We start from the raw sequence: 27,320 nt of genomic DNA, 5'->3' as shown, positions 1-27,320 counted from the left end.
TATCTTGTTCATACCTTAACCACAAGGTAAGGGCTGAAACATAAAAATGCAAATATTAATGTACGTACTTATAAATGTAATTGGACCTTAAAATATCTAATAGTACATTAGGTAAGTACTGTAATTGAATTCTTGGACATAATACAATAATGCTTTTTCAACGGGTGCATTGTCACATAGCCTTGTACTTCAGACTGGAAGTAGCTTTCTCCCATGGCACATTTCTGACTTCATTTTAATGTTTAATTCTTTCCAGACAGTTGTAAAAGACTCTGCAGCAGTCTTGTGAATAAGCTATTAGTTACGCCACATTCCTTTTTACAACATCCCGTTTCAGAAGCTTGCCAACAAAAATCTTAGGAAATCAGTTTAATCAGTGAGAAATAGTTTGTTAAAAGCTATAACATTTAAAGATTTCCCATCCTTTTGGCATGAATCCAAAATGCAGTACTCGAATAGCTTTCCTCCCTTTTCAGATTTGTTGAATTTGACAGATTTGTTTGAAGGATTTCATACTTGAAGAACTGAATATCACCATTAGAATCAGAATGAGTTATTGAAAATTCACAATTTAGTAAAACATAACACTCATTACGTTTCCATTTTCAACTTTTTTGAGTTTTCTTCTGCATTTTATGTTTTGAATACCATATCCAGGTCCCTATAGCGAACTGTGGGCTTGTATCTCAGTGAAGGGAGCAGGGGATGCAAAGCAGAAGACATTCACACCCATGTTCCATAGTAACTCCATGAAGCATACCTCCACCCACTTCCAACAATGCCAGCCAAATCTTGCTCATGTGAATGAACCCATTATCAGCTGGGAGGAGGCATATGTCCCTGTGAATGGGGGGTGCATGGCTGGGCAGATTTATTCAGTAAGTGCAGATGTATATAATGAAATGTTAAGCATCTGTCCCACCACCAAAGATTGGCCCATTGTACTTTAATATGGTTTCACACACATTGGGTGCTACAGTGTCTTGGGCTCAAACAGTAGAGAATGCAGCAGCAGCTTTCTGATGTGGAAGGTCAAGATTAAGGAGATATCCCTCTTCTATTCATATAATCTGTCTGCAAAATCCATATTCTTCCTTCTGAATTTAGTTTTTGAAACAAGTACTTCATTGATCTTTAAAACTAAGTCAACATCAGCCTGATGCTCAGGAGCAAAATCTATAACAAACCATTGCATGAACATATGTGAGAGGGAAAACCTCTTCTGCTAACATCTCAGGGGGACAGTGAATAAGAAAACAAATCAATTCCTGGGAGCTGTTTCCTATTTTTATGATCATAATTATAAACCAAAATCCTGGATTCAAAGAGCCCTGGAATGTTAGGGTATTTGAAATCTGAACCCTGCTCTGGATCTACATTTCAAAATGACACCTGTATTTCTAGTCAGCTGAACTGAAAGCCTACATTTGAACATCCCTGAAGGTAGGGAGGGATTAAAATATGATTTTTGTGGCTTCTTTTAAACATCATATTCATAGCAATTACTTCCTATTTCTCTTAGCTACAACTGAGTGCTAGTGAAGATACTAATTTGTCTTTATGACCGGATGAAGTTGTGGGCTATGAGTGAAAAAGATGCAAACTGGGATCACCACAGAGCACAGGAGAATAGTAATTTCAACAGAAAGACCGCAGAGTGATCCTGATTGTTAAATCAGGTGTTAACTAGCAAACTCAGTAAGAAAAGGCTCAAATATTAGCAAAACCACCTTGCTTCCATTCTGAATTTCTCTTTTTATTTGTAAAGACTGTCATTACAATTGAAAAGGACTCAAAATGGACTGATGTACACATTGGTGCTTCATGATGGACCTGATGGAATCCCTGAATGGATATTGCTTCAGCTTTGATTTTAAAAAATGGTCTAACAAGAAAATTTTTAACTCCACTATTGATCACAGGTGGCAAAAATGAAAGAAAGAGAAAAAGAAATTAAACCAAAACTACCGTTAAGTTCATAACATATACATTGTTGGCTGATGATACTGGTTCCAAATGTACAATAAAGCCCACAACACTTTATTACTATGAGTATGATTATTGTGATTGTTTTTCTCATGTTCATCAACTTGCTTTTGAAGGTTGTTGTTTTTTGTTTCTTGGTTTTAAACTTGCATAATAAACATGCAATGAAATATTTCTTTTTAAAGTGTTTTTCAGTCTTTCTGTTTTCATACAAAGATTTCATAAAGTTGCAGTGTTGCATCAGAGCATTACCGAAATAAGAGCAAGAGCGAAAGAGGAAGGTAAATGTGAATTTAGCTTGATGAGAATAACCTACTCTTGTCCTGAGACACGCCACTGTCTTATTAAAAAGATGTGCACAGTCAAACCCCTCCCCCCACAACCTCACCAAAACACAAAATAAATATTAACTGGGAAGAAAGGGAGGACACAAAGAAAAGATAAGATGTCGTCATGCACTCATCTTCTGCATAGCTCAACCCACATATAGTAAGGCACTATTTCCCCACAACTTAGTGTTCAAAACAATCCTTTACAGTGCTTTGTGAACTATATAGTTTCTTCCAGGATGATGAAATAAATAGATTGAATAAATGTCACTACCACATTATCCCACGTGTGTTCTCAGAGTCAAGGGATTCATCTGGCAGTCTCATAAAATAATTGCCTCTTTGTGTGCGTGCATGTTATGTATGTGGATTTATGTGTGGGTGTGTGGTTCCCCTCCCCCCAGGAGTTGCTGTTTTAAGTTTTCATTGTTCTTTACTCCATTGTTCTCAAAGCAAATAATCAGGAAAAAAAACCCAGCAAAGTCAGGTAATCAGAAACAGAGCTTTGGTGCTCCAAAAAGCACACAGCTTTGGAGAATCAAGAAATCAGTTATTCCCTAAAGAGTTGGGAAATGGATGGACATATTTTCAGTGGTGATCCTCATTCATATTTAGTTGAGCTGGTCTTCATACTGTTTTCGGAAGCAGTCACCAGCAGGGAAAAACTCCCAGCACCGTTCTTGATACATTTTCCATACATAGGATTCCTGCAAGACACAGGAGATTTAAATAATTAATCTGATTAAATGAGAGTACATTATCCATCCTTCATCTTTCAAAAAAGACTACACGCTGCTCTAAATTTTCTGATTCAATTCAAAATTGATCCGCTGTGTATGAACCTACATGTGATGGAACTCACTAACAATTTAGTTCATTTCAGTTTAGGCTTTTGGATTTCTATCTCCTGGACGAAAGTATTATAGAAACACATATATGTTAGGCTAGGGAGTAGTTTAAAGAGACTCTTGAAGAGCTCAAGAATTTTGACCTTTCTGGTGAAATAAAAAATAGAGACAAAACAATTATTTTTGCTCTTTTATTTCCAGGAGCAACTTGAAGCTCAAATACAGTTGCCTGCAATACCAAACTGTAGCTAAGGATTAGTGTTTTAATGATCCTTAAAGGAACCTCAGCTGAATTTCTACATCAGCATTTCCAAACATGCCTGTGTACAATGTATAAAATAATACAATGGCTTTAATGATACCAGTTTCTGGTAGAATCCATAAATGGGAGCAGTTTCCCCTAAATATAGGATTTATCCCCATCTGTTTTAACATGTAGTTCACTGTCCAAGGGCTCTAATCTTGTCCTGACGTATAGCGCTTATGCCAAATATATCCCTACATTCATCAAATCTGGTGTATTGCACATTTTAAGGGTGACCCTTCAGCTTTTGAATAATATAGTAAAAACAAAACGAGACAGCATTTTATTGTAGCAAATAGCAGAGCCAGGAAGATTCAGTTGATCAGATAGCTCAGAGGCCTCGCTCATTCTCCATTTCTCTAAATGAAAGCATCGTATAACTAACCAAACTGGAGTGATTATTGGTAGTCACTGTCTGGACTCAGTGTATACAGTGAGTAAACACACACAATAAGTAATGTCAAACAATGGAGCAAACATAAATGCAGCAGTATTTTTCCATAACAAATATCAATTTACAAAACAGAGGTAAACATCCTAGTCTAGTTTAACATGTCATTGTCAAAGGACAAAACACATATTCAGAAATAGTAAAACAAGTTTATAAAATGTGCACTCAATCAAGACTGACAGACCGTATATAGACAGAACATGATTATAGTAGTTCAGTATATTTGTCAGATTTCAAAGAGAACAGCTTAAACAAACAGAGCAAAAATTTGCTGTATCCCTGTGGTGTACAGTGATTTGTTGCTCTGACAGCAATCTGTGTGTGTGTAGGACCTGCAACTACCAACCACTTTACCGATCACTCTTACACAACTCTCAGTGGGAATTCCAGCTGTCTGAGCACGTTTGGCACACTTTTTTCCTGTTTGACAATTGTAGCTACAAGAGGCTTGAGGCAGTGTCAAAAGGTTTGGAAGAACATTTTGAAGAGCAGTGAGGGCAAGAAAAAAAAATCTTGGTAAAATACATCTTTGGAGCTTCATTTTCCAAAGGGTTTACCTTTTCTCTGAACCAAAAAAAGCATGTAGGAACCTACATCTGGACTCAAAATGTGAATGTTTGTATAGAAAGCAGATCTTTACATTCTAGTTTATACAATTCATGCACATAGATTCAAAAAAAAAGGAAAATGTGGCCTGTGAAGACTAACAAGCATCCTTGCCAAAAATATGGCTTAATTTTGGTTGCCCTTGTGGAGGTGTAAAAGGAATGAGGGCAAGGCAAGTCTCTTCGCATCATGTGCACCTGTGCAAGATGCAACCCATGTCACAATGTCTGTGGATTTTGAATGCAAGGAAGCATTAGTGCCAACAGAGTTTCACGTAACAGGGGTGTTGTGAGGAATAATACATGAATGACTACTACAGTGAGGTGAGCCTTATAGGTACGTAGCTTGATAGAAAGACAACCCAAAGAGGGCATAGGCAGGGCTCTACCTCACAGGCACTGTGGGAGAACCTATGATACACTTCCCAAAAAGAGAAGTAGGAGGAGGCTCTGAGTACACTCGCCTCAGAGGACATTCTCTCTGGCCACATCCCTCCGGCATGGTATATCTGCTCACCATCCATGGCTGTGCTATCTAAAGCCCCTGCAGAGTCCACTGAAATTAACAAAAAATAAATGAGAGTCCGCCATTCTCATCTGTTCAAGAGTGGTGTACAGCAGTGTACAGTGTCTCTGCGCTGCCCCTTAAGCTGGATTGTTCCTTGGGTGAGCCGGCCCTATTCTGCATGCTGGTGATAGGGAGGGAAGGGAATGGATCCACAGTCCTGCCTCCTTGCTCTCCAGGTTGGGGAGAGAGAAAGTCAGCATAGGGACTAATAGGCTGAGCTGAGCAAGTGGTTAGAATTTCATTTTGGATAAAATGCTGTGAAATTTAAGAAGCTTTAGTTTTATCTGTTCTTCTCTTAAATGAATGTCACCTGCCTGAATTTAATGTGTATCTGGGTTGTGTGTCATTAATGGACACACTGTTACACATTGTACATGATGAGCAAATTCTCCTTCCCTTGCCAAATTTGTGAGTGCTTATTCCAATCTGAAAGTTAGAATCCAGTTTGTTATCCTCATTAAAAGTTGCAAGCCTCACTATAATTGTCCTTATGTCTAATAAAGCTGTCCCTTATGGAAATCACCAGCTTTCAGTATTGCTTATACAATACCATGGGAGACAATGGTATTTTACAGAGAAGGATGGCACTGTCCTGGCTTTGAAAAGAATACAATATAAATTACAACTAACCAAGTAAGTAATAATAACAACAAAGGAAGTGAGGAAGATAGTCAACAGGAAAAAATCTAGTGACTCATTATTTTAATAAGATGTACGTATCTTGTTAGTTGCAATTTTTCTTTCATGCTTATTTTGGGGAGACAAGTTTTAAGGGTACCAGAACAGGTACAAAAGTGTTGAAGAGGAGGTTAACAATGAAACTCTGGCCAAAATAAATGAGTTTTAAGGAATGTTTTGAATGAGGTCACTTGTTCCACAGGGAGAGCTTCACACAATTGGTTAGAATTTTCATCTAGTTGTGCCATAGTGAACATTCCTGACTTTTATCACTAGCACTTTTAAAATAGTACTGGAGTAAACAGTGCTCACTTACCTGTCCTGTATGCTCTGTTTCATCTTTGTTAATGAGATACATCAGAAAAAATCTACAGACAAAGGTATTTTCATCAGAAACACCCACATGGAAATATCAGAAAACCAAGGCAAATACAGATGGATGTTTACCATTATATTTTATAGAATAAGAATAATTCTGTTAATGGATATACAATATACGCATGACATTTAGAATTTTAGATATGTATTAAACCACATACAATCTCAACACTTCTGAGGTTCACTCATCATTCATTTTTACTAGCTGATTACAATTAATAATGGATGACCCCCAAAAGAGTAAGAGATTCAGGTTTGGTTTACTATAACCATACAGCAGTTATGATGTTTAGATGAAGCTTTCCCAACCCTTCTAATATGAAAATTATTACTGACATTTTCTTGTCCCAGACCAGTGAATTAGGGCCTTATTGTACACACTTAAGTTGGTTAATAGTCAAGAAGACTGTTTCCATGAATAAGCATTATTCAAGATGATTAAGGGTTTCAGAATCAGTTTATTAAATAGTTTATTAAAGAGGGTGCTTTATTAGACCTTGTGGTTAAAACTAGTCTATACAGATGATAAAAATCTGACAGCAGAATATAACGCTGTGGTTTTATTAATATTCTAGGCTTGATGCTTTCGCATATTTACACACAAGTTGATGATTTCATAATCTAGCTCATTTTTATATTAAATCCATTTCTCTAGACATGACACCTCTCTCTATAAAATATAAACAAAGCATGGCCACTAATTTTGGGTGCCCAATTTGAGGTACCTAGGACCTGATTTTTCAGAGTACTTAGCATTAGATAGAACTTTATATATTCAAATGCAACTTCCATTGACTTTAGTTGCAGCTGTAAGAACCAAGCACTTCTGTCTCAAGTTGGGCATCCAGACATAGGCGCCGACTCTGTGGGTGCTGCAGGGCTGGAGCACTCACAGGGAAAACTTAGTGGGTGCTCCGCCCCCATCGGCAGCCAAGCTCCCCCCGCCCCATCCCCTCCTCACTTCCTCCTCCTCCAAGCGCACTGCATCCCTGCTCCTCCCCCTCCCAGTGCTTCCCACCCGCTGCCTAACAGCTGTTTGGCAGTGCTTAGGACTTTCCAGGAGGGGGGGAGTGGGGATGCAGCACACTCGGGGGAGGAGGCGGTAAACAGGTGGGGCAGGGACTTGTTGGAAGGGGTTGGAATTGGGCCGGGGTGAGGGTGGTGCAGGGGCAGCCAGGGGCGGGGATGAGCACTCACTGGGCAGAGGGGAAGTTGGCGCCTATGCATCCAGATAATCAAGAATACACAATTAGTGACCACTTGTGAAAAAATGGGTTCAAATGGCTTGATTAGCATCACACAGGAACTCTATAGCATAGACAGTGATAGAATCCAGTTCTGTAGGGCAGCATTCCCTGCCTTAACTGTGAGGCTGTCCTTTTTATTCTAGCTGTTCCCTACTTCATTTGCTATAGACCTTCCAGTTTCTGCAACAAGTAACAGTTTCTTTCACTACACAGCACTAATTCATTCCCAGAGCAGGGCTCATCCTGTGCACTGAATGAGACAGAGGGCCCATGGAATAAATACTATGCAATCATGCAATTAAAGACTCCATCATAATACATATGCATAGTGGGGCTGAATTAAGATTGCACAGGCAACCTTTTAACTGGCATTTGCTATCACAATGAGAAAAATGGAAAGGAATCTTTCTCTGTATCGCTCTTGTTCACTCATACAGCATGAGTGGATATAAAATCTATACAGTGGTCTTTCTCCCTTATTTTGTGGAATTGATTAGTTAGTTGCAAGGGCTGATGGAAGTAATGAGTTATTGAAGAGTTTGTAGTTCTGTACTTACAGATAATTGGCCAAGTTGTGCTCCTGCAGGGTGTGTGTTTCAAAGCCATGGGGTACTGTGTCAAAGTAGTCATTGCCTATCCCACAGATAAAGCATTTGGTCTAAAAAAAATCCAGAAAATATACCCGTTGTTCAAATGCTCTATAACAGTGCTAGCTTCTTTGGAAAAAATACCCAATAAGCACACAACAATTTATTTGGAAATTCTGAAAACATGAAGTATAATGTGTGCTTAATAACGGCTTTTGCTTTAAGGACTCAGCCTGACCCTGAGCCAAGCACATGAACAGAAATGTAATTGCTGTCACAATCACTTCTTGATGTTTGGTAAAAAATCTTTGGCATCAATAACTGAATGGGAATAGATCGGGAGAAAGGATGGCATGAATTAATCAAGGCTGAAAAGCAATTTTTCCTTCTTATTCTCTCCAGGCTATTAAATGAATATGAGAGTCACTGTAGTCCACAGCAATCTTTAGCTCAAAGGTAGTTATGTTTACCCAGCTGAAACTGAATACACCCTCAGTTGAGATTACAGAACACAGCAGGTACCTGATACCCTTTTGAACTCTGACAGTCACATTTTAACAAGAAAATGGGAACTCTGCAGGAACAGAATACTTTCACTTAGGATATCCAAAGAAAATACACAAGTGAGATTAACCATAACGGGACTGGATGATCCAAGATGACCTCTTCCAGTCCTATGGTTCATAACCTGGTTTCATTAAGGCTGAATATTGGGAACCTCCAAGCTAAGCTCAAAAGGCCTTCGCCAACCACTGAGGTCAGCTTTGTTCTATTCAGGCACAGCTGACAAAGTTAAAATAAAATCAAATCCTTAGCATTAACATAAAAAGACACATGAAAATAAATTGGGAGGTGTTTTGGTTAGTTTTGTTAGATTATCATCAAAGAGCCAGAAGTACCAAGGAGCCAACTGAAATTGCAGGTAGTGGACAAATAGGTCTAAATTTGTCCAGAGCAGAATATCAGTTTTGATGAACTGTGACCGTGTCCTGTGTGATTCTAACTGGTATTGCCAAAGTGCAGTCAAAGATCTCTCTCTCTCCAATGTACCCCTTTCACAGTCAGAAATGGGCAACAGTGAACGCTATTGTGTAACCTGGCTCTTAGCAGAGCACTTTGATTAAAAGGAATTGTACTAAGACTCTTCTACTGAATGCTACAGAATAGTTTATATAGGCTTTTATGTGATATAGTAATATCTTTGCTCTCAGTCCATATTTAAAAAGTCAATCCGTCGAAAAAAGTCAGTCATGGAAAGTCATCTCAACAGACCAGACTCTCAGTTTTATTTGTGTGACTTCAATATAGTTTCCCTTAGGTGTAACAGAGGACAGAATCTTGCCCAGCATGCTGTTTGATACTGAACCCTTTGCAGACTGCATACTTTCCTGTCAGTTTAAAATTATTCTCTGCTGAATCATCACATTTGAATAATGAATGGACATTCCAGCAACCAGCATTTTACTTAACTATGCTATGGTGCAGCAACTAGGAGCTTATAATTTCTTACCTCCATGTCTTCTTTAACTTGTTCTTGTTGGTCTCTTAATTCTCCAAAAGCATCAATAATTAAACCTGGTGTTTAAATAAAAATGATACTTAAAATTCAAGAGTACAATATGGCAAAATGTGCATACCCATGGAAACTAAGGTTGAGCTTGGATGGAGTAAGATCAAATGGGAAGTTGTCTCCTGAAGTAGTAGAAACCTTCATATATTTTGAAAATCACTCTAGTGTCTAAATATGCGAAACACAGCTGACTACACAAAAAGGAAACAAGTCCAACTGGGCTGGCAGAGATTTTGTAAAATACTTTTTAATTGGGTGGTATGGGACAAGTGGATCCCTGTTTTATATGTACAGCCCTAGCCTTTTCTTTTATAGAGTAGGTAAAAGGTAGACACACATTTGTAGGGTAATGGAATCTTTATTTAAAAAAAACCCACTAAAAGGATACTACTATATACTTAGCAGAGTTCATAGCTTTATTATATGAATACCATGGAGATGGCCAGGGGCTATGTACATCCTGCAGCTCCTGCGCTCACTATGCTTGTCGCTTAGTAATGGAATTCCATTAACAGAGCTCCGAAGAAGTAACGGGCCCGTCTTAGAGAAATAGAAAGGGAAAAAACATCCTAGGGTCAGAGACCTATATTATAAATACAAAAGGCCCGATTCTTCCCTCACTTGCACTGGAATAAATCGGACCAATGCCACTGAAGTTAATGGAGTTTCCTGCTGTACAATTTGAGAAAACGAGATAAGAATTAGGCCCAAGTTTTACAGTTAAGACTTGTCAATGTATATTCAGTTAGTCACAAACAGGGAAACCAAAGTGGAAAAGCAAACAGCATGAGGATATCAAAACACGGAATTCTGTTTTTTATAAATGCCTTTTAAAAACAGAAGTTTGCTTGAATCTTTGAGACAACACATCAGAATTGTAAATACTTTGCCACACAGCTGAGAATCCTTATCTAAACACACCTATAGGAAACAGGGAGGTATCCTCTCAGAGCAAAACTCATCATCTAACTAAATATTAGCTGGTACAAGGCAATCGAAGATCATTATTTATCAAAGCAGTGAAACCATCAAAGTCTTGGCTTGTGTTACTCCAAAAGGATGTATTTATTGATTTGAATTTTTACAAACTAGAACTATAATAAAAGAGCATTCTCTCCAATGCTCTGGGCATCCTTGACAATTTTGCACCACCACACCTTCTCTGGTATTTTTAGCCTGAACCAGCTAGGTTAAAATTAGCATGGGTATGCCTACACAAGCTGCAATCACACCTTGATTACAGAGACACATTGTAAACAAACAAAAATCCTTTAAATCTCCTAGAACAATTAATATCCCAGCATCAGCATAAATACAATAAAAAATAAATGACTACCCACAGTTTCCAGAGTACCAAAGCATCACAACCCTCCATCTCCTCATGGCAAAAAAGGAAAAGTGGGTCTTGCAGAATGCTCTGAAGGCTGACAAATTCAGGTTGTTATGGACTTGAAGGAAAGCAAATTCCAAAGATCCAGAGCCCTGTCAGCCACCTCCTCTCTTATAATGATTGGGCTTATGCTCAGGCACCTCCACTGACTACCTTGGGATAATTTGCCACTGGGAGAAAGAAAGTCTCTGAGGTAGGTAAGTCCCAGGCCACTTTGGGCTTATAGGTCAAAACCAACCATCTTAAAATCCAGTAACCAACAGTCAGCCAGTGAAGATCACAGGGTACAGGTTTACAGACTGAGTCTCAATCTACACCCTATTCTCTCTCAAATAATGAATAAGGCAATGACACCTCCAGTTGGGACAGTTTAAATGGAGATATAAAGCTACATGTCATCAGCACACTGAAGACATTGCAACCTATGGCTCCTCACTAACCTTTCCAAAGGCCTCATGTAAACAATGAACAAAAGAGCCAACAAGATGGAAACGTGGAATATCCCATTGGAGAATGCCCTCAGGCAAAGAAGCAATTGTCCAACATGTATGAGCAAAGCAACCTGACAAAATGACAGATGGCACTATATTATGTAGCCTTAATTGCAACATCCCACCTCCCAGAACCCAAATATTTTGGTTGCATGGCAAATCCTTCAACTAATAATCTCAGTACGTTCATTCTAACAGGCATGCATGTTCATCTCTTCCCATCTGATATTGCTTTTTTAAAAAGTAAGCTTAGCCTTCACAAGAGAGAATGGTGAAAAAACAGTTACCTACCCATAACTGCTGTTCTTCAAGATGTGATGCAGATGTGTATTCTAATTAGGTGTGTGCACACCCAGTGCAGCAGAGCCAGAGAACTTTGCCTGGCACTCATGACCTGTCCCCTTAGCCCTTTCCTCTGGCCATATGAGGTGGCCTGACCCTCTTAGTTCCTTCACACTAAACATCAGAACTACAGACTCCGACACAGAGGGGATAGAATGTGGATTGTGGAATACATGTCTGTGCCACATCTTGAAAAACAACAGTTACAAGTAGATAGCCTTTCTTTCTTCTTCAAGCAGATGTTGCCATGTAATTCCAGTTAGGTAATTTACAAACACTACTTGTAGGAGGTGGGGCTCTGATTCTCTTTAAACAAGGACTGCAGGACTGCCTTCTCAAAGTTTCCATCTGATCTGGATGCAGCAGTAATGGCACAGTGGTTTTTAAAAGTACATATAGAAGACCAAGTGGCAGCCCTGCAAATGTCCAATATTGAAATGCCATTGATATTGCCTGAGCTCTTGTGGAATGAGGAGACATAGTCTGGGATACTTTGTATGATGTCAGGAAACAGGAATGTATCCACCTGGAGCTCATCTGTGAAGAGACTATGTGACCCTTCATTCAGTCTGCATATGAAACAAATGAGATGAGAAACAGAAATGTTTGGTTTTATCCAGATAAAAAGTTAAATATCGCCTGACATCTCATGTGAGAGATGTTGTTCCTCTGGGGTTGAATGTGGCTTAGGGAAGAACACTGGTAAATATATAGCTTGGTTCAACTGAAACTGGGAAACCACCTTGGATGAAAACTTAGGATGCAGCATCAGGGTTACTTTGTCTTTAGAAAACTGCGTGTAAGGGTGCTCCATCGTCAAAGCCTGCAACTCACGCACCCTCCTTGCAGACATTATCGCTACAAGGAAGGCAGTTTTCTGACACAAAAGGGAGAAAGAAGAAGTTGCCAAAGGCTTGACAGGAGGTCTCATAAGGGCCACTAAAACAGTATGAGGGCCCCACACGAAGGAATCACTCTTTAAACAGTGGGTAGAGACAAGTGATTCTTTTCAAGAATCTCACTGCCATGGGGTTTGAAAACACTGACTTCCCATGGATTGGCAGATAAAACATTGAAATTGCTGCCTGGTGGGCTCTCAATGAACCAAGTGCAAGACCAGAAGACTGAAGATGTAACAGGTATTCCAAGGTTTTCTGGATACAATCCAGCTTCAGTTCAACTCCCTGGGCTAATAATCATATCAAAAACCACTTCCAATTGGCTGAATAGGTCACTCTGGTGGAGGGCTTCTTACTAGTTAACAAGACTTGCCTGACTGCCTCTAAATATAGTTCTTCCTCCTCATTAACCATGCAGCATCCACTCTGTGAGATGCAGGGAGCTGAGCATTGGATGCAAAACCTGACTGTGCTGCAGAGTCCGGAGGTTGGAAAGAAGGGATATAGGAGGCTAAACTAATGACACAATATTGTCTCAATCATGCTAGAGCAATGATAAAGAGCTTGGTGTGGTCCCATTTCATCTTGAGAATGACCTGCGGGATGATCAGGATTGGAGAAAAAGTATATAGGAGTGCTGATTCCCAGCTCAGGTGAAAAACATCGGTCAAGGAGCCAAGACTGAAAACACCTCAGAGCAAAACAGCTAGCATTTCTTATTGTTTCTTGTGGCAAACAGGTCAATTGACAGAATGCCCCAAACTGCAAAAATGGATCACCTGATGCTGGGTTCAGAGACCATTTGCGATTCAGTGAGCAATCTCCGCCTAGTGATCTGCCGGGTGATCCCAAGTAAGTGGTCAGCAATGGGAGTAATGTTTCCTCAGTGAAAAACTGCCAGAGTTTGATGACCTCCTGACACAGCATGTTGGAGCGTTCTCCCCCCATCTTGTCACATAATACATTGCAGTGGTATTGTTCGCAAGGATGTGCACCACCCAGTCACTGATGAGATCTTGAAGAGACTGTAGATGGCATGTAGCTCCAGGACATTGTAGATGGCATAAAGTTCCAGGACATAGATATGCAGAAAAGCTTCCTGTTGTGACCACTGCCCTTGAACTTTCCATGACCCAAGATGAACTCCCCAACCTATTAAGGATGCATTGTGACAACAGTCTTGGTCATTGGGGACCAAGCGAAGGGAATGCCCTGGCACACATTGCCCTGAACCACCCACTATCATAAGACATCTGCCAATCCTGGATTAAGTCAGACTAGTCTGTCCAAGCTATGACGATTCAGATGATAGACCAACTTCAGCCACATTTGAAGAGCGTGAAAGAGCATTCTGTCAAATTGGACTACCTGTGTGCATGCAGCCAGATGATCTAGTAACCTCAGGCATACATGGGCTGAGGTTGAGGGTTGAGACTGCAGTTTCAGACATAGGTGGCAAATACTGTGGAATTAGTCAGTTGGCAGAAATGCTCTTGAACTTGTAGAGTCTACCAGGGTCCCAAATAATTCAATTCTTTGAGTTGGAACCAATGATAATTACCCATTGTTTAGGATGAAACATAGATGATCAAGAAAATGTAGCATGAAGCGAACATGAGAGAGGATTTCTTCCCTGGACCTGCTCTCAGGAATTAATAGTTCATATGTGGGAAGATATTAATGCCCTCTTCCTGAGATATTTTGTCACTACAATCATGCATTTAATAAAAATCCAAGGAGCGGAGGACAGACCAAAAGGGAGTCTGGTGTACTGACAATGACAGTTCGCCATGACAAACTTGAGAAACCTCCAGTGGCTCAGAAGAATTGCTACATGGAAGGTCAGAAGGTCTAGGACAGCAAACGTCATTATGATTTAAGGCAGGGAAGATAGTTGCTAGGGTAACCATACAGAATCTCACATATCTGATGTATTTGTTGAGATCATGGAGTTCAAGGATAGGTCTCAACCCTCCTTTGGGCTTGGGGATCAGGAAACATCAGGAGTAGAATCCCTGTCCCCGATGCTGTAGGGGGATCTGTTCTACAGCTCCATGCACCAGAAGAGACTGGACCTGCTTGAGGACCAGTGTCTTGTGAGAGGTGTCCCTGAAGAAGGATGGATTATGGGGTGGGGAGGAGGGATGGAGAGGAACTATATGGCATAACCCAACCTGATGGCCCTTAGGACCTAGATGTCTGTGGTATTCAAGTCCCAATATGGGGCCAGCATTGGGAATGAAGAGGAACTGAGGATCGGCACTGGTGGTATTGAATGAGACACTCCCATTTGGTACTGAGGCTAAGGTCGTACAAAGTTCAATGAAGGGATCTGCCACCAAGACAATGATGGTGCTGAAGTATGCATCAGTGTCTAGGGGGGCTTCAGTGCCAAGCCCAGTGTTGGCCTCCATTAAACAATCTGAGGCCTAGGCAGCTCTGTGACACAGCCAGGAGGTGCCAAGAGCACAATAGAGGATGAGGCAGTAGAAGTGATGGCACTAGAGTGCTCATGAATCAGTGGAGAGTCTGGGATTGAGAGCAAAGCAGGTCTGATGCCACCCAGTATGCTGCCGGCATGGAAATAGTCACTGCTAGTATCAACATCATGGATACCGGACTCAACAGATGCCCCATGGCCGAAACCAGAGTTGATGCTACAGGCTCTCACTGATTTCAGTCCGATATCAGGGAGAAGTTGGATAGACCTGCTCCATTCCACATGCCAGAGGGAGTATGGTGCAGGTCATCACTCCTCTTAGGAAATGAGAAGGAGTCTCCTCAAGCCCTAGAATGATCCCAGTTCATTTTATCAGACCTCTTCCTCACTGTACCAAAGGAGAGTGAATGACCCCTCTTCCTCTTGAGGGAAATGCCAGAGCCCGAACACGGAGTGGAATTGCTTGTCAGATCCAAAAGTGACCACTTATCAGATAAAAAGATGAAGGCCTCAGAGCTGAAGCAGTCCTCATGGTCTGCTCTACCAGGTGCCAATTCAGCTGCAAGGCTCTCACCACCAGAATCCTTTTTGTGAATGACTTGCAGATGGATCATAATTCTTTAATGTTTTCTTCACTGAGACACAATAAATAGCTTGCCTGGGGATCGTTCCCTCCCACGATGGACAATGCTTGAACCCGGCTGACGGCACATCACAGGGCAGCTAACTACTCTAACTAAAACTTGTACTAACATGAAACTTAACCTAAGAAAAAGTTCTCAGAAATGGAGAACAAAAGTCTGAGGTGAAGATACTGCAAAGAGCTCCAACTCTAGCCATGGGTAGTAAGAAGAAACTTATTGAATGGGTCAGAGAGTACTGCCCATACAGATATTGCTGGGCAAATTTCTCCAGCTCCGGTGCACTGGGTGCACCCATGCCTAAGCAAAATACACAGTTGCATCTTCTCAAAGAATGTAAGTGATAGGATTCTCTTACTGAAAATTTGACAAAAAACAAGTATTGGATATTAAAAGCCTTGATTTTGTATTCCTTTTATGGGAGAGACTCTGTCTTCATTGGAAAAAGATCAAAAGGCTTGTTTACTATAGGCCAAACACTCCCCTTTGTTCTTCAAAAGGCGTGCAAAAGGATGGCAGATCTATTGGCTCTGCTGCTTCTCCATATCTTCTCTTCTGTTGTATTAAACTTTTATACTGCACTCATTGTGCTAGTATATGAGTGCCTTGAAAGTGGGACAATTCATGGAATGGATCCAGAAGGGATAATGGCCAAAATGGATTGGAGGTCAAGCTATACTGGAGAGAACCTCAAGAGTCAGTAATCTTTTGCACGACAGGATCCTGCCTACAAGCATCTCCTCCTTCATATCTGTGGCAGTGACGTGTGGTACATCCATCTTGTATGTGTGGCCCCATTCTCTGAAGAGAAAAGCCACGATGGAGGAGCTAGTATTGCTCTTAGCGGCAATAATGCATTGTGATTAAAGCACTGTAACTTGCCACAGACTTAAAGAGAAGCATATCCCATTGTGATTGTACCTCAAAATGACACCCTGTACCTACATATTCACCACTGTTATATGATTATGATATGTTTTGTCCAAAATATGCCTTGTGAGGTATCATTTGAGAAGTCATGATCCATTGAATATTACTATCCTATTGAATTGTATGTACTACCATGGTATGTGAAATTATGAAGTTTGCTATATGGTTGTTATTGAAATATATTGTGAGTCTGGGCGATGCCCACAGCTAGCCTTCAAGTGGCAACAAAGGAACAACTAACATCTCCAAGACAGATTTACATTAGGACTAGCCAGCCATGTATTGAAGGCCCATTAAAAAGAATCCGCTCTCCCAGTGGACCCCTCCTGAAGCATGTAGACAATGCAGGCCCAGTGTCTCAGCAGGGTATCTAGAACACATGATCCCTGACTCCATGTTTGAGACAGTATATTTCCATTTACATTGATTGGGGGTTATAAATTGGAGATTGTGACATCAGCCCCCGGCCTCTCTCCTCCCTCACCTACTCTGAAGGCAACAAGAACATTTGAAAGAAAAGACTTTGAACTGGGGAGATTGGCTCCAGGCTGCGCAGGGAATTCAGCCTGTGAATAAAGAACTGTAAACTGCTTATAGCGTCTAGTGGGGTGAGAAAAACTTCTTGATTCAAATCTTTCTTAGTCCGACAAAGTTAGAATTTAGAATATGATTTTACTTTTATTTCTCATGTAATCAACTCTGGCCTCTATGCCTAACACTGATAATCACTTAAAATCTATCTTTCTGTAGTTAATAAACTTATTTTAATATTTTTAAGTGAGTTTGTCTAAAGTGTTTGGTGAATCTGCTCAGATTACAAAGGCTGGTGCATGTCCACTAACCTTTCATGAAATGGCAAACTAATTAATGAGCTTACATTGTTCAAGAGAAGATCTTGAGCAGCGTAAGATGGTACATTTTGAGAGTGCAAGGCTGGGAGGTGTGGGGGATTTTCTGGTGTTTCCCTGTGTATGGTTCATGAGTGGTTTAAAGGGCATTCATGCAATTTAGCTGGGTGTGTCCCTGCATGTTGTTGACTGAGTGATTACAGCCTCTGGAGGGGTTTGTCACAAACATCATGAGAGACAGGCCAGATTTAAATGGAGATTTAAATGGGCACAGCAGTCCCACAATTTGAGGTTGTACCCCAGGTTGTCACACGTATCGAACAGTTTTTCCTCTGAATCCCCCTCTCCTTGCCCTGTCCTCACTCCTGGGGTTATGTGGAGTTGGGGAAAACATCCTACCTAGCTATTATCACCCCTCTTTGGTGAAATGTTGGTCTTTTAGTTCCCATTAACATTGTGTATGTGGAGGCATGACTGTGGCACTAAGATTCCAGTGGTTTCAAATATCACTTCCCTGTGGCCACAGAGTATGAACACATACCTTGTATGATGGCTAGCAGAATGACAATTACAAAGAAGAAGAAAGTAATGTCAAAGATGATCCGATAGATCTCATATTCATCTCCTGCTGGATCCTCAATTTCATCACCAATGCCTCCGCCCGCCCGCACTCCAACATACATATGAAACATGTAGCACTGGAAAAAAGTGAGAAAATGAAAGAATACATAACCATTTAAAAAACCCATTCTCCAAGATTTTGGCTACTTATTATTATGTATTTGTATGACAGTAGTACCTAAAAGCCCCAACTGAGAATGGGATTCCATTGGGAGGTACTGTAGAAACAGAGTGACTATTCGTGAATTGAAAAGCTTACAATCTAAATAAGCAAGGAAGAGAAAGGGCAAATTTGTCTATCTTATTTATTTAGAGAAGAGGAAACAGAGGCACAGAAAGGTGAAATGAAATTGCCCAAGGTCACACAGCAAGTCAATGGCAGAGCTAGGAATAGAAATGTGGTTTTCTGATTCTCAGTCCAGTACCTTATCTATTAGACCATGCTGGCTCTCTTTTTCCCCTCTTTTTTTTTTTTGGGTGGGGGATAATTTTACAGCAAGATTGGAAATGCTGCTGAGATTCAAGTTGCAAAATTTCATGTTTTCCAATTGCAGCATAAAACAAAAAGGAAAGGGTGTTACAACAATTTTATCTGATTGAAAAAAACCTGCTAATTGCTTGTAAGTTATATGCTCTTATTGTTTGCATAGCACGTCCTGGTGAAGTAAGCATGAGGCGACAATGCAGGCACTGCTATATTCTAATTCTGGCTCTGCAACTGAATTGCTGTGTGCGCCTTTGATACCGAAGAGTCTGACTTTGTGTCTGTAGATATGAAGTGGAGATGAGAATACCTATTGCAAAGTTCTCTGAAATGTAAAGTGATAATTATTACTATTATTGTAATCTGTTGCCTTTTAAATAAAATTGTATTTCTTTATCCTTTTCCCATCTTCAGTACTCAAAGGAAAAACAGCTCTTGAGAATCCTTCTTCAGAGGACATGTTAGATATGCATGAGATAATTAAAGTGCACTTCCATTCTGAAGAGTGACTAGCAATAGCAATGTGGAGTGTCTTGTTTATCATATCACAATGATCTCATATCAAATGTGCTCAGTTTAAGAGTTAAAATATTTTTTTCTGACTCCCAGCCATACAGCCCACTCTGGGATCTTAAGATCAAGCTGGGCTCTTTTCAAGAATGACCACAACTTCACAAATCATGATGATTCTACAGTGCAAATGATGTTCTCAGTTATACTTGCACAAGACCTTCCAGAGCCTCATACAGGTGGTACTGAAGGCACTGTGTCACCTGCAGGCTGCATTAGAAAGAGAAAGCTTGTCTTTTCAGAGCCCAGGTTGATTTTTAGAGGGGGTGATAATTTTTATTTGTAAACTGAGTAAATGGGATATCAAATTGGTGATATGTAGGAAATACGGAACCCCAAAGGTGCCATTTACATAAGAATTTTTCAGAGCACAAATCACACTTTAAGAGAACAAAATGAAAGTTTTAAGAATGAGAAATCTGGATTAAAATCCTGCATCTTTGAAAAGCCAATCAGGATGTTACACACTGATATTAACTCATTTGGTCCCGAGGAAGGGGCAACGGTGACAGAGGTAGAATTGTGCAAAGTGCAGTCCCAAATGCATATAGGCAGGTAAAGAACATAGCTAGCTGTGTGCAAAAGATCCAGCAGATGGATTTTATGCCTGATTCCATGACCATTGCTTCCACTGAGTATTATTTTACTTCAGGAGTAATCACATTTAGATCAGGGGGCTATATGCAGACTAAATTCCTGCTCAACATACATAAGGGTAGCAGAATCTGATCCTTTCTGATTAAGGGCAGTGCAAGAAGCTGCAATTCAGGGCAATTATTGTAATTTTTTTTTTTTTAGTCTGCAGGGGATGGGGCAGGAAGAAATCTATTTTGTACAAGTTCATATACCACCTTTGTCACCTTAGTATCTGAGCACCTTCCAGTCGAGCATTAAACAATTTCACTAACATCTGTCACATGTGGTTCAATTTCTTTCTCATCCTCCCCGCAGGGAGAAAACTGTATGTGTTTTGATAGCTTTTTGGTTTGGGGGGGCTGAATAATCAGCTTACATATTTCATGCTATTTTATACGAACTGTTCCAAATAAGAATTTTTTCACTCTTTGAATTTTTCACTCTTTGGATTATTTTACACTTTCCCCTCCTCTTGTACTATGATCAGAATAGGATCACATCACATCTCCATGTTGCTATCATTAGAAATGTAACCTCAACACAGATCTTAAAAACATTCTTAATTTGATCCAATCAACAAATGTGGCAAGAAAACTAGGAGCCATTCTGCAAACTGCACAACTGCATAGTATTTCAGACAAATGGAATACCCTTGAACATTAGGGCTTTCCCAATCTGAAGCTACATTTGCAACTTGGGCATACTATTGTATTGTAGAAGGGCAACAAACCCTGCCTCCTTATAAACTATTTTAGGTCCAGAATTATGTTGCTGGGTTTTTTTTTGGCAGGATGGGGATGAAATTTATTTTTCTTTTGTGATGAACTGCTATTTGAGGAACCAATTTCACACATTTGTCTTCCACTTGTAAGCAATGAAATAAAGTGGGCTAGATTGTGTTTTTGCAGTCTTCCCTGTATAAGTGGTGCATACGGTGCTGAAGAAAGACCAGTGCAATAAAGACATCAGGCCTGAGAAAGTCCTATTTCCTTCCTTCATCCCCACTTTCTCCTCTGGCACTTTCCACTTGCAGATGACAACACCATAGCACTTCCAGTTTAGTTGCATTGACCAGTGCATTAGGAGAGGTGGCGTCAATGTTCCAGCCATTTCCTACCTCTCCCCACCCACTTAAGACGGTCAGGGGAGCATCAAGTCCACAGTACCCATTTACTGCTATGCATCTAGATCCAAGTTCTGGGAAGGCCAAGTAGTTTCTTACTCCCCCTTGAATCCCAGTTTGGCCCTGTAGCACGGGCCACAATCTATCCCATTAGTAGTTTATCTTTATTCCTTTGATTTATCTTTATACAGAAAGTGTCCATTCATTGCATCTTGCTTTCTCTCCCTCCATCCCTACCACCTCCACTCCCGACTGGATCAGAGGATTCCGAAATGCAATCGATTAATTTCTCTCTGAAATCAATTGGAAATTCAAAATGGAATTAATTATATCAAGCTACAAAAGTGCCAAGGAGATATTGCACTGTCGGTTATGGTGCTTATACTTGCAAGTGGATGTTCTCTACTGACTAATTTACAAACATGCTAAAGCTAAAAAGAAAACCCTTCCATTTCCTAATGAGTATTCCTAATGTATTTCAAATCAAATGGACTTCAAAGCACAGAGAAAGCTGACAGGTATTGTGGGCTAAATTCTGATCTTGCATTCTTATAAATCAGTAGTAGCTCCATGGAAATCAGTGGAATTACATTGGCATAACATAGAAGAATCTGGCCCGGTATGTCATTGCTGTACAGCTAGTCAAATTATGCTCTGGGTTGCACTGATGTAACTCTGCATTAGTTCCACTAAGTCCATTTTGTTCCTGTAGTTTAAGCCAGTGAAACCAGGAGCAGAAATTGGTTCTTAAGAAGTATCCTGTGGCGAGTGTAAGGCTACTTCATCTTAATAAAATACCTGTAGTATGCACCAACACCAATAACTAGGTGCTAAGAAAAAGCATAAGAAATCCAAGAGCCATAATGCGGTATACAGTAACAGAAATGATCCTATAATTATTTTGTTCACAAATAGTTCACAGCACAGCAATCTGAGACTTACAAAGCCAAGGCCAAAGGAGGAAAGTGCACTCCTGTGGAAAATACCGTAGCATTTTTACAAGGGTTTTGAGTAATGTTATTTTCTTTTAAAATTTTTCTGACTATTAGGATTTTTAAAATATGTGGTATTGGTTATTAGGAAATGAGGTAAATAATATGTAAAAAATAATCAGAAAGTCATTACACTCCTTAGATTTTGTAATGATCTAGGCAACATCTTCTGAATCAGCAAAATTTGACACTATCAGACTCTTTCAAATGGCAATTTAAAACAGTTGGTAAATAATTGTCAGGCTAACACGCACCAAGAAGTTTTCAGTGACAGAGATGTCAGTGGAAGACATCTAATCAACCAACTGAGGTTAGTGGGAATCATTGGTAACAGTTTACAGTAACCACACAACTGTCTGTATTGCCTGTAAAACTGCAGCATTCAGAAGTACTTTCATGCAACTTTTGAGAAAGCCTCATGCAGTGAAACAACTTTCTGACTTTGTTTGATTTTTTGAGTCTCAGATAAAGCATATCAAAAACTAATGTCATATTATTTCATCTCATTTGTGGTCACGTTCTCTAACTCCTGCAGGTTTGTATTACATTTTTTATTCCTTCATGTTTCACTGATAATCTTCCTGTTGTGAGCAGCCATCCTTCTGGCTATAGGTATTATTCAGGAACAGTTCCATGAACAGGAGAGGGGGAACAGGAAATACCATAATAACTTAAGTAAAGATGAGCAAAAAGCAAACAGACTTACTGTTAGCATATCATCACATTTCATATCTGGCATATCTCCATCTTCACTCTTGTTGTAGAATTTACGGAAAAAATTGAATGCCACTACTGTGTACAAGTAGACTACCACTGCCAGTAATCCCACTGTTAACACAAGCTAGAAGAGAGAATTATATGATGGATGTATTAACACCATGAAAGCATGCAGTGCAATTTTCTTATATGATGGGGAAAAGAGAAAAATAATAAACTACATTTACTGGAGAAGATAAACTCACTTTATTCACCCCCATCTCTCTCCCTCCCCATTTTAAAAAGGAATTTTTGTTTTATTTTAGTAAAATATCAGTGTATTTTATGCAATGTTAGAGCATTTAAATTGGCTCATGAATGTTAAAATGTTTCTAGAACTTTGAGGCAAATGAACAAAAAAAATTAGCAAAAATGTAAATTCATATCCATACCGATATGTGCTCACATACAGACAGAAAAGAAGATATTTCTATTCTGAAAGCTTAAAAAATACATTCCTGTTTCCTATTTATAGTATCAGTGCAGGTCACAAGTACATTCCAATGCAACAATTATTAAATGAAATACCAAATGTCTGGGAAATTAAAACGGTTGTAAGTCAATTCTGTGTACATACAGCATGTTTTGAGTTTGCCAGATACTCACTTTGAGCTTCTATCCAAGTTCTCAAAGTACTTTATGAACATCAATGATGTAAGCCTTTTACCTACCTACCATGGATTTTAAGTATTATCCCCGTTACATAGAATGGGAAGCTGAGACAGAGAAAACTTGCCCAAAGTCACAAAGCAAGTGTGCTTCAAAATAAGAAAAAGATTCCAGAATATTCTAATTTCCTTAGCTTTTGTATGGAACAGTAGAAAATATGAGATCTTTGCTTTTGTGTTTGAAATTTTAAATGAGCAAATTTTTGAATGAATGTAGATTTAGAATAGAAGACCAATTTTTCTAGAAGTTAAAACCAGTTTTAGATTTACTGACCAATTAGATTTAAGAGTATTCTTTGATCAATCTGTAAATCAATGCCACTATTTCAAAATGTGAATTCATCTCCATGCACTTCCACTTTAATGCAAAACTACACTTCAGAAGCAAATTACACAGTCCCGACTTGCAAAATTTGGTGCATCTTGGAGTTCAAGTGGCATTAAAAAAGTTTGCTATCTAGCTTGATGACAATTTTATAGTGACACAGTTTCAGTTATACCTGAGGGATCCTAGAAAAAAAAACACATTAATATTAGTGTAATATCTCCTCTCATAAATGGCAATAAATCCCCCCAGTCCTCAATTGCTACAGTATTAAAATATTGCCTTGAGCCAGATGAAAAGTAGTTAGAAGTGAATTACAATTTCCTGCAGCAAATATTTGAAAAGAATGAATATTTTAAAAAATAATTTTCATAACTACCTGACTTACGAAGTACCATATCACCTTACATTCTATGTACTTAACTTGTAAAGGCTTCATGTAAAAGCTGCAGATCTGCTCAATTGTATCTGGACATTTAAAAGGACATGTGGCTGGAAGGCTAAAATTTGACCAACCTAAAGTGAACATAACTCAGTTTTGCAAGTCCCTCCAAACTTGCATGCATCAACCTTGCAAAATTCTACCTGCCCATTGGTCAAGGACAACTAATTTTTTTGGGGTGGGAGGGAGGAACAGGCAAGTAAAAGATAATACTTTTTCTGTATCATTAGTCATCATTGTATTGGGCAAACAAATAGATATTGTGCTTTCCTTGGTAAATATGAGTCATAGTAAATGAAAAAACTTAGCACTGGTTTGTAATTCTCAAGTTGAAACCAGAGCAGGGTTTGCTTTTCTAACATATAAATTATCATTGTTTTCAACCTTTTAAAAAAGCAATTTTCTAGGCCCTGCAAACAGAATCATGCACTTTTTCAAATAGGTTAAACTTTAAGGTCTAGTAATCATGTCAATTAGTGGTCATTGATCTTGTGTGACCAAAATGTGCTTCTAGTTACCGGGCTAATCCTGATTTAAACAGAAGTGACAGAGTACTGAATTTGGCTTTCTATGTACACTAGTTATACTCACTAGCTAACTGGGATGGGGCCTTTCTTAAATGATAGCATAGGATATCAGTCACTGCATTCACTTTCCTACCTTACATGCCACATCTCTGTAGCTGTCCTGTCCCATCTATTTTAAAAAAACAGCAACTTGATGTTATCTATGGTGATACTTCAGCAGAGGTACGTACAATGTATATCCATGAGCCTGTAGGGTTTGTTACTTTCCAGGACATAACTTTAAGACCTCAGTCCTTCAGTAGTATCTGTATGAGCACTCTTTTGCCCACAGAGATTTGACCTCACTATCAGGGCCTAAAGCGCTGCAATATAATAGTGATGCAATTATAAGCTCCCCACCAGAAGCTAAAGTATAGGGTAATTTCATTTTATTCATGCTCACAATCTATTTTATTATTCTAAGAGCAAAGGCTGCAGTAGGTTGGCTTGTATACCTGTGTGAGACTCACAATTTCTACTATACAAACCAAACTCATTTATTTAGTTACATTTTTAAAAAGCACTTCTCCAGTGCTCTAGGCACTTGTTCAAACATTACAGTAAATAACTTGTCCTTTTGGAGAGTTGTTTCAAAATGTTCTATTGGATAGTCATCTGTCAGGGACAGATTTCAACTCCCAGCAGCCACTGTAGCTGCTATGAAAAATTGATTAAAACACTTGTTTAAACATTTGTTGAAACACATTTAACTGAAGTTGTAGTGGCTACTGAGAGTGTTAACAATCCCCTGCACAGATCATGGAATGAAAACACAATGGGGACAATCCACTGTCCTACAAATATTTGAGGAACTCCAGAAAGACAAAGCAGAGATTTGGGGTGGCCACTCTTTCCTTTGCCTTAAAACATATTCCTTTATATTTCCTTCAAGTTTCAAGCAAATAGAACTTTGCACACATGGGGCCTACATAACTGTACATAGATCAGGCAAATAGATAGTTTTGCCCCACAAGTTTCCTAGAACAACAAATCTGGGATGAGAGGCAGAAAAAAGTGATTTTTCATTCTATATCCCATACAACTATTGAGAGGGAAGTCCTGGGTTTTCCTCAACTGGAAAATAAATTTTTAATCTGACAATTTCATATAAAACAAGGAAATATTCTCAGTTCAGTCCTTAATATCACTTTACTATAATCCAATATTGTGTAAATACAGTCTCTGATTATGAGTATTTGAATTTTATCCATCATTTCCCAATTAAAGCAGCATTTCCAGGTCAGTGTTCTCCAACTCTCTAATTCTGTTGATGAACCTCCCCTCCCAACATCCCAAGAACCCTATTGCTTCACTCTCAAAATATTTAGTTCTACAGACAGACTTGGTGAGCCCCATAGGGTCTGAAAATCCCTTTTTTAGATAAGAAACCTGATTAATAGCTTGTCAATGTGTGTGAATAATAGCTTGTCAATGTGTGCGAATAAGCGGGACTGTCTCCTGCCTTTCAATATGAGGGGATGCCTCATTGCATAATTTAGACTATAAACAGTGCCTGTAAAATTGGTGATATGGACAACATAGCTGAGGGCAGGATTCACCTTGCATCTAATAGCTATTCACATCACACTCATTCACACAGATGAGGAGCCTGCTAGAGACTTACATTCAGATTGCATTAATTTGCTTAAAATAAAGCATCATAGTCCATTTCTACAAATCACTCAACAATTAAACTGGAGCCAGATAGATGTAGTTTAAATTGAAATTTTTGTGATGCAAAACGCAGTCTGCCAGCTGATGAGTTACTAACAGCAAAATGATGGAATGCTGTTTTTGTGGTTTACATTGCTGTGGTCAAAATCACGTGTAGGTAGCCAACTTGAACAGTGTTGTGTTTTGTCAACAAAAATTAAAAAAAAAACCAGTGACTAATCTATCAGGATCTTTAATCCTGACGTGCATTGTAGGTGAAATTAATCCGAGCTCAAAGGGTCATATGTAAAGAATAAACCATGCTTAAACTCTGCATTAAGGTACAAAATTTCAGCCCAGCCCCCCAACCTGTTTAATTTAGCTCGGAGCTGGATATATCTATGGCTGGGGAGGAAAAGAAGGCTACCGAGTAAATACAATGCCATTCTATGGGTATTTATACAGCTCAGACTGTAGAAACCACTTGAGTTCTAACACACCTTCTGCACAGAGAGGCATAATGGAAGGATCTATGTAGCAGCAGATCCTCTGGCCCTCTCTCTGCTTCACCCCTAGCATGGTTGTACACAAGGTGATTCTGCAGAGAAAGCTCCCAAATCCTTTCCTATCCCTCCTTGTATAGCAGAACTGTATCAGTTGAGTTGCTAGGAGGGTGTCTGCACCCACAGAGTCCATATGACCTTATTTGCCCTGAAGTAAGTGCTTGTGTAGGCCTTTTGCACTTGTTAGACATTCAACCTTGAAGCGTACTAGAAATCAAGGATCACAGCAAGAGTGCTGCTACAACAGAACTAAACTGACAGTAAAACTTGGTTATTTTCTTTAATATATGTCTGAAATATAAATTCAGACATCATGATTATCCTCCAGCACAGCTTCCTCATCAATACAAGATTAAACTGCAATTAAAGAACATTTCTCCTTTCAATCC

General features: G+C 39.4%; 1 protein-coding gene across 2 annotated transcripts in view; it reads right to left on the bottom strand.

Annotated features, from left to right (window-relative positions):
• Positions 1-661: 661 nt before the first annotated feature.
• Positions 662-27,320, bottom strand: part of RYR2 (ryanodine receptor 2) — a 735,866-nt gene continuing 709,207 nt past the window's right edge. For both annotated transcript variants that reach the window (XM_043511417.1, XM_038395332.2), the window contains 6 exons: positions 22,665-22,799; positions 18,074-18,230; positions 9,492-9,556; positions 7,952-8,052; positions 6,086-6,137; positions 662-3,022 (listed from right to left, as the gene is read on the bottom strand). In XM_043511417.1, the coding sequence (XP_043367352.1) occupies positions 2,927-3,022; positions 6,086-6,137; positions 7,952-8,052; positions 9,492-9,556; positions 18,074-18,230; positions 22,665-22,799 (606 nt within the window). In that variant the 3' untranslated portion in view covers positions 662-2,926. The remainder of the gene's footprint in view (positions 3,023-6,085; positions 6,138-7,951; positions 8,053-9,491; positions 9,557-18,073; positions 18,231-22,664; positions 22,800-27,320) is intronic.

The sequence above is a fragment of the Dermochelys coriacea genome, chromosome 3 (genome assembly GCF_009764565.3).
Source record: "Dermochelys coriacea isolate rDerCor1 chromosome 3, rDerCor1.pri.v4, whole genome shotgun sequence".
NCBI lineage: Eukaryota > Metazoa > Chordata > Testudines > Dermochelyidae > Dermochelys > Dermochelys coriacea.
This window is presented reverse-complemented; position numbering and strand designations above follow the sequence as displayed.